Source organism: Nicotiana tomentosiformis, chromosome 10 (genome assembly GCF_000390325.3).
Source record: "Nicotiana tomentosiformis chromosome 10, ASM39032v3, whole genome shotgun sequence".
NCBI classification, from domain to species: domain Eukaryota; kingdom Viridiplantae; phylum Streptophyta; class Magnoliopsida; order Solanales; family Solanaceae; genus Nicotiana; species Nicotiana tomentosiformis.
The window spans coordinates 5,274,668-5,286,539 of NC_090821.1; the positions used below are offsets into that span (position 1 = coordinate 5,274,668).

Here is an 11,872-nt window from a genome sequence, read left to right on the forward strand (position 1 = left end):
GCCCCAATCTTGTTGAGACGCCCTGAATTCAGATAGCAAAATGGTTATTTTAGCATCCTCGCAAATTCCAGCATATTCAGAGGTGAAAGGATCAAATTTGTCCATGCACTGCTTGAAATTAAGTAATTTTATCTCTGTTAAACTTTTGGTCTAATATTATCCCCCAGTTAAGAATTCTTTTTTTATTTTTTCTTTGATAAATGAACTCCAACTTGAGAATAATTTTATCATAGTTCAAAGTTGAAGGATAAATTTGGACCTTCTTTATCGAAGAGTTGGGACGCTATTTCACGTTAAAGCTCTGTTAATGAAAAGGACAAGTACGAGATATAACGGTAAGGATACAAGGCTGCTGAACTACCATGTTTTCAAAATTAGCTCAATTAAAGCACCACTTGTGAAGAGTTTAAACAAGAAGAGAAACTCTAAGCATTTCCCTAACTCACTCTCTTACATTCTTATAGTGAATAACCAAAAATATATATTATCAGTAAATATCACTAATTAAATAGATACCTTTCCATCAAACAGAAGGAATAAGCTAAAAAGAAGGGAAATGCTCAAGAAAAAGTAAACGAGAATTATAAATAAATCATATTCTTTATTCTACCAGCCTCCCCCTCCCCCCCCCCAAAAAAAAAACCAAGAAGAAAAATAATTAAATTTTAGAGCGCAAACGAAATAAGTCAAAATTTATCTATAAATAAAGTACTTTCGTTGTTCCAATTTATGTGAACCTGTTTGACTGAAGTTTAAGAAAAAATAAGATTTTTGAAATTTGTGGTCCTAAACATGTCAGAAAGGGGTTCAGAGTATTTGTATGGTTATAAAGCCTTCTTAGAACGCAAACGAAATAAGTCAAAATTTATCTATAAATAGAGTACTCCCTCTGTTCCAATTTATGTGAACCTGTTTGACTGGAATTTAAGAAAAAATAAGATTTTTGGAATTTGTGGTCCTAAGCATGTTAGAAAGGGGTTCAGGGTATTTGTATAGTTATAAAAACTTCTTATTAACGGTAGAACTAAAAATTTAAGCTAAAATATTATTTTAAATTTAAAAAAGGGTTATTCTTTTTTGAACGAACAACAAAGGAAATAAGTTCACCTAAATTGGAACGGGGAGTATAACGTAATTAGTCTCTCCATCCAAACTGTAGAGCCTAATTTGTCATTTTATGACTAAATTTGATAGCAGAGACATGCATGAACTCCGTACAGAAACTGATTCTCTTTTGTGCCCATTTGTTGGTAGCCTCAGAAAAGCATTCAATCGTCTCCTCAATAAGTCCAAAGATCACTTATAAACCATCTTCACATACTTAAACTATATATTCCTTTCGAAAAAAGCACTTCATATGTCTGGTGCCTAAAGTATATTAAAATACAAATTCATTTTCCTGCTAAAGTTCTTACAATATAATTAAAGAAATGTCTCTATTTGTTTTGCATAAAGCTAGATTTGTATCCCCCTCCCCTTCCATAAAAAGTTTGCTGTTCATTCCTTAATTATTTTTTTTAAAGAACTACGTACATGGGAAAGACATATATATAATAGAGTATTAGCTTTTATATATTGACAGAATAAAAGAATTTATAAACTAATCATATCATCTAAGATAAGAAAAGGGGCGTAATCGTCCATAAGAGAGAATAATAGCTTGGAAACAAACAAAGAACTTGCTATAGCTGATTAAATTCACGTTTAATATGAAAATTCTTTACATGATCGGTATATATAAGTTAAATACATAGTACTGTATAATATATTACAGGCTTTACCTGTTCATTTCCTTCGCTAGCAGTATTAAGGATATATTCCAATAGATGGGGATATCATCTTTTGAATTCCTTTGGTTAGTGTGAATGTCTCTTTAGAATAAAAGGTTGAACATGTGCAATCCAAGCTGCTTTTCGGCTTCTAGTCACTATCACCTACAAAATCAGTAGATGCCCACCCAATCTTTTCTCTTCAAAATACTTATTTAAGTATTCATCATCTAAGCGTTACCTTCTTAATTATAATAATAATAATGAGAGATTCCCTTTTCATGCCTTTGCCATGATTTAACCAAGTGCTGCAATGATCTACACCAGGGCTTCTTATTGACAAAGTTTTTTCTAAACATTTATATATATGGAGAACTCCATATTAATCTGTGGGACAACGGACATAGGGTCAGAATACTGCTATATAAGTAATTAACTTCCATATATTGATAATGTAAGAATTATCTATATATGCTATAACGTAATGTAAATGATAATTACAATAAATCGTTTATCAAAAATAAATAAATCAGTAATCTAAAATATTAGACAGATTAATTGGCGGCTAGGACAGACTACATAGGTTCAAATACACATACAAGCTAAAAGCATGGGTATATTTAGGATTTCTAAAATATGGGTATACCACTAAAAAACGAAAAAAAAGTACGGAGTGGGATCAATCCACATTGCTTTGGATAAATAACTCAGTTTCAACCAAGTGCATCATTTAATTTTTTGAAGCATGGGGCTAACAGATAATATTCGATCAATTTTACGAAATATATATATATATATATATATATATATATATATATATATATATATATATAATACGACGAAAAGACTATGTGTTTATATAACACCATAAAAACGGCCTAAATCCTCCCGGCTAAAAGCCCTAATATGTGGAGGAGCTTAAGAAAATAACAACTCAATGAACCCTAAGATGGGCATATGACGTACAAGGACAATGCTATCAAGTATTACAATGAGAAAACACTTTTTACGTAACGATTTTCTTTTTTCTTTCTGTAAACCTGTGTATACGTACAAATAATAAAATATAAAAGCATAAACGAACGCTAGGATTTGAAAAGAGATGTGAATTTGGAGAAATGATCAGAATTTTGTTGAACTTTATACGTACAAGAAGGGGACAAGAGTAGTGAGTACTCATGACCGCCTACATTTTCTTGTTTGTGTTGAGCTCCAAATGAAGCTCAAGAAAGGGAGCTTAACACGTTAGCCTACCACTAGACATACCAAATACGATTAAAATATGCTCAATGAGTTATCCTCTAATTATGGTCATTCAAATGGACACATAAGATTGAGGTTAACTAACATGAATATTGAATAAGCGCAGTCCGATACACAAAGTATCTTACGTTTACGCAGGATCCGAGTAAGAGTGGCACCCCAAAGGAGTATGATATTAGCAGTCTACCCTAATGCTTGATGAACGCATCAGAGGCTGATTCCACGGATCGAATCCGTGGTATGTAGGTCATACGAAGACAAATTAACAGTTGCTCCAAGTCTCCACTTCAACATGAATATTAAATGCATAAACAAAATTTTACACTATCAAGTTACTTAGAAACTTAAAATTTTTAATAACGTATTATGAGCAAGTAATCTAAAAAGCAAGATAAATGAACGGTAATAACAGGCAAAACAATTTTGATAATGTTTAAAAAGTTTACACTTTCAATATAATTTAAGAGCCCGTTTGGACATAAGAATTTTTTTCTTTTTTTCAAAAAAAAGTTTCAAAACAATGTTTGGTTATGAAAATTTTATATTTTTTCAAATCCAACTTGAAAATATATTTTCAAATTTGAAAAACTGGTGAGAACCAGTTTTTCAATTGAAAAATTAGAAAGTTGGTATTTTTAAGTTTTACATATTTACCTTATATTTTTAAAATTTATAAAAGGACCCAATCAGTTATTAAACCTAGGTAACACCTACAACTAACCACAATTTGATTGAGTGGCATTAGACTATAATTTGATATCCACTGTTGAGATCTATAATTTATACTTTTACTTGAAGGAGCCACTACAACTTCTATTAGAGATTGTTCGTACAACTAAACGATCAACATGTTTGATTGTTTGTTTCAAGTAGGATAATCAAGTTGGAGTGGTTTTAATATATTTTTTTAATTGTGGGGTATAAATCATATTTCAGGGTTTAGAAAAAAAGTACATCCAAATATGTTGCAAAAATTATAACCAAACACAACTTGATCTTCAAATCAAATTTTAGTAAAATTTCAAATTTAAAAAAAAAATCTTGAAATTTATGTCCAAACGCCCAGTAAATCTAACAACATTTAGCCGGATAATGGGGAGAAAAGCAGCTTTGGAGTTCATAAACAACCAATAAATCAGACATTATTAATTTCCCTAACACATACGGCAGAGAGAAATTAAAATTCATGAAAAGACAAACTGCAGAGCCATATGTAAACACGGCCCCATATATATTAATTTTGCAGACCAAATTAAGGCAAATAATTCTTCATTGGAATCACAAAAGAATACAAGAGCACTGATCTCTTTCTCTCTCGATATATATCTGATTTTGAACTTTTCCTTCTTTTCCCTTCTTATCCAGTGTATATTATTTTACATGTACATAAAAATTTAGCGAGCTATAGATTTAAAACAACTTAAATTAGGAGAAATAATTTTAAATTTTAGGATGACTTTGGGTATTGAAAAAATTGCGTACCAGGCATGAAATTATTAAAAGGACTAGGGTAAAAAGGTGGTGGTGGTGTTAAATTTGTTGTAAGTTGCTCTTGTTGGAAGCCATTTGAGGAGCTTTCCCTAGCCATATTATTGTAATGAGTCTCAGTCTCAGGGCCTTGATCATATAATATCCCTTTAAACACATGTCCTGCTATATTCACTGATGTCTGATAAGCATATTGATCCACCACATTGTCTGTTGAACTTACTCGAACACACCGAAATACTGCTGGTAAACTCACTTCTGTTGGTACATCTTCTTCTTCCCCTCCTACAATTGCAAAAATACAGCGAAAATAAGTATAAAGAAGTATTTTGAAAGAATTTTTACATTATTAGTGTATTTAATGTTTTATGTTACTAATCTCACTATTTCCAGGGACGGTTCCGGTATGTAATCATCTTTTAGGTGAAATTGAAAGTGCATAGAAGTTACACTCTTTTTGGGGTCTTTTGCTGAGTTGAGGGGTGCAATATGGTTCATCCATCTATGTTCAGCATATAACATGAGCCAAATAATTAAAGAGAATGAGAATAATAGCAGAAAATACTTGTAGCAAGTATGGTACTACTGGATATCAAAGTGAGCTATACTATGACTAGGGTTTGATGGTGTCTGCAAATAGATAAGTAATAGACATAAAGAGGGTAAGGAAATTGGCAAAAAAATGGAACTGTTGAGGTCTATTAGAAAGGGAGTCGTGGCTTAACCGATAAAGTTAATGTCTGACATGTGACCAGGAGGTCACAGTTCGAGCCGTGGAAACAGTCTCCTGCAGAATGTAGGGTAAGGCTGGACTCTTGTGGTCCGACCCTTCCCGGATCCCGCGCATAACGGGATTTTGTGTTACAGGGTAAGTCTGGACTCTTGTGCACCGTTGTTGAGATCTCTTAGTACAGTGCAATCAAGATTGTGTGTGAGGACAACAGTAGATAAATTAAGATGAAGTACCTGCAGCAAGATTATCATTTTCTCTGTATCTTTTAGGGTTTACTTGAAGCTGCTTCTGCTGCTGCTGCTGTTGTTGAATAGTGTGAAGAAGGTGGTGCCTTGGACGCCTTCTAGAGACAGGGATCCAAGTGCTTTTGACATGGGTTTGACACTGAAACCCTTGGCTTTTACAGCAAGTTCTGCACCTCAAATATGGGCAATCTTTCTTTGCTTGATTTCCACAGTCTTGACACCTACTGTTTGATGATATTCCTTCTTCTCTCATCATCATCATCTTCTTCAATTAGGCTCCCTTTTTTGCTTCCCTTATAACAGTACCCATTTCAGAAGATTGATTTCAATGTTGGTGTTTTCTTCTTTATGTTGTTAGATGGATTAATTTGTACATGTTTTTTCTGTTGCTGAATTGAGGAAGGTCTGTTGCTTTCTTTGGATTTCTTCTTCCAAGAGAGTTCATGGCTCAAGAGTACTATATGTTGGGGATTGCTTTTCCTCTTTCAAGCTGTTCTCAAGTATTTTTTTAATTATCAATAATTTTATTTTATATATATACACGGACAATATAAAAAATTTAATACTATACTTTTACCTATTAAAAAGAGGTCCTTTACTATGGTTTGTAGATTATTACTCCATGCTTGCTATAAAAGTTACAGTAGTATGTAATTTGGTTTTAAGTGATTTGGTAAAGTAAAATTTCTCTATAACGTCAACTTATATAAATTAGACGATTCTTCATCGATACAAATTTTCATTGGGCCAAAAAAGAGGGGAAAAGGTCTCTTTTGCTAGGCGGGTTTAGGTCGTTTTTACGGTGCACGTGAACCTATAATCTTTCGATCATATTATATATTTTATAAAATTAATTTAATATTATTTGTTGGCCTTTATACTCCAAAAAAAATTGAATTGTGCGTCTGGCTGAATGCTGAGTTATTTATTCAAAGAAATATGAATTTATTCTCATTTAATAATTTTTTTTCAATTTTTTTAATGGTGTACCAATATTCTAAAAATTCACTCTGCAGTGAAGGTACATGAAATACAGTGTGGATATGCCTGCACTCTTTAGAGCTCATTCAGCCATTTACACAACACAATGTGAACAGTCTATACGTACTTAATTGAAAAGCTAAGTCAAGGCAGACTGCAATGTTGCATTATTGTAACAGCAAGGCAAATGGGAGATTTATTAATTACTAGTTCAAGATATAATTTTGACTGTTGACAGCAGTAAAAAGGTAAAACAATAAGAAGACAAAGACAAGGGACAATGGCATATTAGTTACAAACAGCACTGCCAAAAGTGTAACAGCTGATCATTGTATTATGACTTCTGTGCTGTGGAAAATTAATTACAGTAGTGGTTAGCAGCTTTGTCTAGCCAGGAGGAAATATATTTTTTTTTTTATAAAAAAAAAAAGAAAGAGAACAAAAGAAAAAAAAAAAAAAGACTGTGTCCTTCCATCCAGAAAACCTTCCATCAGCCATCCAACTGGTAAAGAGAGAGGTTAGCCTTGTTTTTATGTTTTTAGCTTCTTTTCTTTTTTGTCCATTTAAAATAAAAGGGTTTTTCAAAAAACGTGTGCTCTTTCTTTTTTCTCCTTTAAACGTGCGCAGCAAAATATATCAGTATTTAACCTATATAACTAATAGAGTGATATTAATATTACACATTTATACTAATGAAAATGACAGCCAAGTGCATAAAGCATCCTATATTCACTCTGGTTCGGGGATGATTCCTAATAGAAGAGTCAAAATAGGGAAAAACATCCATATGATCCCATAGACTTCTTTTAAGTATTCCCATTTGAAAAAAGAATTGATAGTTTCTATTTCTGTTGTATCAATTATCATTTCAACGATCAACTTCTCTTATAATGATATCTATTGTTTACCCCAAAAATCGGATAATAATTGAATTTATACGTGATTTTAAGGATACGTGATCTAATTTGATACAAAATGAGAAATCAATTTTAATATGGAAGAATAAATAGAAAAATAAATACAAACCATGTAGATTGAACAACTTAAGTCTCGCAAGGTTAAGTTCCTTCAAATTTAGATGGGATATTATTGAAGACAGAATTATATGAACAAAGTTAAAAAAAAAGGGTATCTTTTTCACTTAAGTATGTCACAATGTCCCCCCTGAATTACTCCATTCCTTCTATACGTATGGGGAGATAAACCTTTAAGACATTATTTTATAAGAAATTATGTAGACCATTGCCTCCCCTTTTGACTAAATTCCGTAATTTCCGCCATAATGTTTGGTCAATGACGAGAATCACGGATACTTGTCATGTGAGTGGGTAAAGCTTTTTCCCGAGTCCGTTAGAAGCAGAATCGGTGGTGCCTTCGGTAAACTCGAGGGCGAGTATGATGGTTTTGTTGAACTTCTACTCTCGATGTCGAGCTTAGTTATATCGGTAACTTTGATCTCTTCCGTAGGTGCCGAGTCTGGAACACTTGTTCCAGATGCCTCGATCGAGCATTGAGCTCGATTCTATCCGTATACAGATAGTCCCCTCATTTTTTGGAGAGTAAGCGACCAAAAATGATATGAATCGTCGGTCCTTTCTTCGATAAATCATGACGACGGGTACATGACGTAGGTGATAAGAATATTGAAAACGTCTCATCAGTCCGATCTTCGAGGCATTAAATGTATGTCAGTTGACGGTCGTCTACCTCGAGAGATCGCTTGAGGAACCTATAAATATCCTCAAATCCATTTGTTATAACTTTTACGCTCAAATCCTTCTTGTGTTCTAAGAACTCCATCTTCTTCATCTTCTGGTTTTCCCATTGCTAACTTCAAAGTTTTCTCTTATTAACAATCTCTTTCCGTTATTTTTTTATAAAAATGGCAAAAACTACAAAGCATGTTCCTTAAAAAGAAACACCATCTTCTTCAAAACCTTCTGAAAATGCTGCTACTGAGGAACCTCCTCTGAGACCATACATCCCTATTGGTTGCCCTACTGTGGCTGATTTCAAAGTTGAGAACACGCCCATGGTACCTTGTCGATGCGAACCAGTCTCGAGGTACATATGTACGATTACGGATAACATCCTCGATAAGGTTAAAGAGGATTGCAACTGGGCAGGCAAACACGTAGTGGTCCCTACCTCTGAAGAATCAATTACCACATACATGGAGTGTTTCTTAAGTGTTTACAGTTACCCTTTCACGTTAGGTCCTCTATACCTGATTATCGTAGCCTTTTACAAAAGGTATGATGTGACGCTCGAGCAAATACATCCTTTATTTTGGAGGATCGTTATTCTGCTTCGATTCTTCGTGAACAGGGTCGAGGGATGTCCATTCACCATAGACCATCTCATGCGCATGTACAACCCTTAACTTTACCGATGAGGGTTAATTAAGCTTGCACGCCGAGCCACCAAGACCTTGTTCTCCAGTATCGACGAGGATCGAGACCGGGGTTGGTTAGGTAGATTTGTTCGAGTGAGAACCTCAGACTTAATCCAGGCTGCGGACATGTCGTTTCCTGAGAAATGGAATATGAAACGTAAGTTTTGCTTTGCCTTCAGTATTCCTTTTATTGCTTTTCATTCTGTTTGGTTTCTCATCGATGTAATGTGATGCAGTTGTTGCCCAAATGCCGAACCCCATTCCTAAACTTAAAGAGTGGGTCGAGGGCATTGCGACACAGAGACCTTACTCCGAGCATTTATGGCGTGAGCTATCGAAGGGCCGATGGGAGGCCCGTAATCATGGTAAGGATTTTTCCCTAATAATGCATCTGATCTCATTTTTTTTCATCATCAGTCCTTGATCCGTTATATTCACATTTTGTAGGTTTAGGAATGGACGTCGATATGAGGGCCCCCCTCAGTTGACGATCATATACATGCCGACCCCCTGCTCCGAAATAGGGTAAAGAGAAAAAGAAAAGAAAAGTTCTAAGTCCCTCTGCCCCTGAAAGGAAAAGACCGAGGAAGCGACTTGCACAGAAACCTAAGAAAACCAGCGCTCGAGAACTTTCATCGGACTCACTCAATCGTTTGAGGGATGAATCTGAGAAGAAGAGGATTCTGAGTTAGTAGCCTGCGTGAGAAGCGGCTCCGAAATGCCTCGAGCCGTAGAGGTCGTAGAAGAAACGGTGGCTGAAGTCTCCAAGAGGGTCGAGATCGATTTGGCCCAAGCCAGTGAGGTCGAGAAAGAAAATATGATCAGCACAAGGAGGCCAGGCTTTGAAAGGTAATCTCGGTGAAGGGGCCCAAGGAGTAGCCGATTCTTTCCATAATTTCTTTGACGGCCTAGAATCCATTGCTTCAGAGGATGTTACCGGTTTGGGCGACTTACCGGTACCAAAAAAGACATCATCCCCGAAAGCCGGTGGGCCTTCTTCAAGCCCTCGATTAGTGAACCAATTCCTAGCTCCGAGTGTTGATCCTACTCGGAGGCGGGCAATTTACATGTCCATCCCGGAGGATGCCCGGATTCTTTCTTCCCCAGTGGGGATTGCCATTTATCTTCGGTGTTTGGTGACCGAATAGGATCAAACAAAAATTAATGAGGTGGAGGCGCCCTGCCTGTTCAACGAAGCTCAACAGGCGTTGAATCGGGTAATTTCGAATGCCCCTTTATTATGTACTTAACTTTAATCATGAATAATCATATTGTTTTTTCTTTGTGTTTGTAGGCCTCGGTGCTTCATCACGAGGATTTTCTTCGATACTGGGAGGAGTCAAAATATTTCGAGGCCGAGGCTCGGGAGCTTTTCGAAAAGAGGGATGCTTACAAGCTCCTTAATGAAAAATCCAAAACTAAGCTGGAAGTGGCTCGTAAGGAACATACCATACTGGTTGAGCAGGTAAGGAGAGTTTTTGGAGTTAGTAATGATGAGTCAGACTTAGTAGCTAACAATTCAAACTCGCAGGTTCATAATAAACTTGACGTGATCGAGCAAGTTCGAGGTGAGGTGGATGCGGTCAAAGCCGAGACTAAGGAATGGAAGAAAAATATGGATCGCTTAGCCTCGGAAAAAGAGACTGCCCGGACACAGTTTTCTTCTGCTGAGATTCAGCTTCAGGCTACAAAGGAGAAGAACTTGGCGCAGGCCAAAATGATTGAGGGACTCCAATCTAAGCTAAGCTCGGCTGTTTCTGGTCAAGAAAATCTAGCCAAGGAGCTCGAGGCTGCCGAGTCAGAAGTTATTATGGTCCGAAACGAAGCTGATAAAAAAGTGGCCCAGCTCAAAGTTGATGTCGAGGCTATCTAGGAGCAGGAAAAAAACATGGTGAAGCATGCAAGATGGGAATCCCGAAGGGAGACCCGCGAGGGAGTCCATGCTCATAATTTTGACATAATGACCGAGATCGAAAACGCCAAGACATGCGAAACAAATTCTCGGAGGCTAGCTTTTCCCGATAAAGATTCCGAGGCATCTGAAGAGTCGGGTGAGTCTGGTGGTGAAGAAGAGCCCGTAGGCGACGATGTAGCCCTCGATGAGGATTAGGCCATTTTTTGTCTTTTGTACTCATTTGTTTATTGAGGCCATTCGGCCTTTGTAAAAACATGCGTCGGGGCTATCCGGCCTTTGTAACTAAATTTTGATATATATGTGTAAGGATTTTTGCTTTTATCGTTTCTCGAATTTTTCCCTTGATTTTTTATTTATCTTAACGACGGTCGAAATACCTTAGCATAAAATAATTATCTCTAAATAGCCTTAGCCTTTTAACTCGGGAAATGCAAAATAAGCTTCATGCACTCGAGTTTATTAACTCATAATGTCCTTAGCCGTTAAGTTCGGGCATGCCAAATAAGCTTTATGCCCTCGAGTTTTATTAACTCGCAATGGCCTTAGCCGTTAAGTTCGGGCATGCCAAATAAGCTTTATGCCCTCGAGTTTTATTAACTCAGAATGACCTTAGCCGTTAAGTTCGGGCATGCCAAATAAGATTTATGCCCTTGAGTTTTATTAACTCGGAATGGCCTTAGCCGTTAAGTTCGGGCATGCCAAATAAGCTTTATGCCTCCGAGTTTTATTAACTCAAAATCGCCTTAGCCGTTAAGTTCGGGCATGCCAAATAAGCTTTATGCCCTCGAATTTTATTAACTCGGAATGGCCTTAGCCGTTAAGTTCGGGCATGACAAATAAGCTTTATGCCCTCGAGTTTTATTAACTCGGAATGGCCTTAGCCGTTGAGTTCGGGCATGCCAAATAAGCTTTATGCCCTCGAGTTTTATTAACTCGGAATGGCCTTAGTCGTTAAGTTCGGGCATGCCAAATAAGCTTTATGCTGTCGAATTTTATTAACTCGGAATGGCCTTAGCCATTAAGTTCGGGAAAGCCAAATAAGCTTTATGCCCTCGAGTTTTATTAACTCGGAATGGCCTTAGC

At 36.3% G+C, this 11,872-nt stretch overlaps 1 protein-coding gene across 1 annotated transcript; it reads right to left on the minus strand.

Moving 5' to 3' along the window:
- Nucleotides 1–4,244: 4,244 nt before the first annotated feature.
- On the minus strand, nucleotides 4,245–5,931 carry LOC104101921 (protein SHI RELATED SEQUENCE 1-like). Its single transcript, XM_009609473.4, has 2 exons — nucleotides 5,487–5,931; nucleotides 4,245–4,805 (listed from the first exon to the last, which is right to left on the minus strand). The coding sequence occupies exons 1-2, from the start codon at nucleotides 5,758–5,760 to the stop codon at nucleotides 4,480–4,482; spliced, it is 600 nt and encodes a 199-aa protein (XP_009607768.1). The 5' UTR covers nucleotides 5,761–5,931; the 3' UTR covers nucleotides 4,245–4,479.
- Between the last annotated feature and the right edge of the window lie 5,941 nt (nucleotides 5,932–11,872).

What these genes read in the sequence shown, in the direction of transcription:
- LOC104101921 (XM_009609473.4), bottom strand. Translation starts at nt 5,760, where the DNA reads ATGATGATGATGAGAGAAGAAGGAATATCATCAAACAGTAGGTGTCAA. An exon ending in AAATGATAATCTTGCTGCAG is followed by an intron (nt 4,806 to 5,486) that starts GTACTTCATCTT and finishes TTGCAATTGTAG; the next exon opens with GAGGGGAAGAAGAAGATGTA.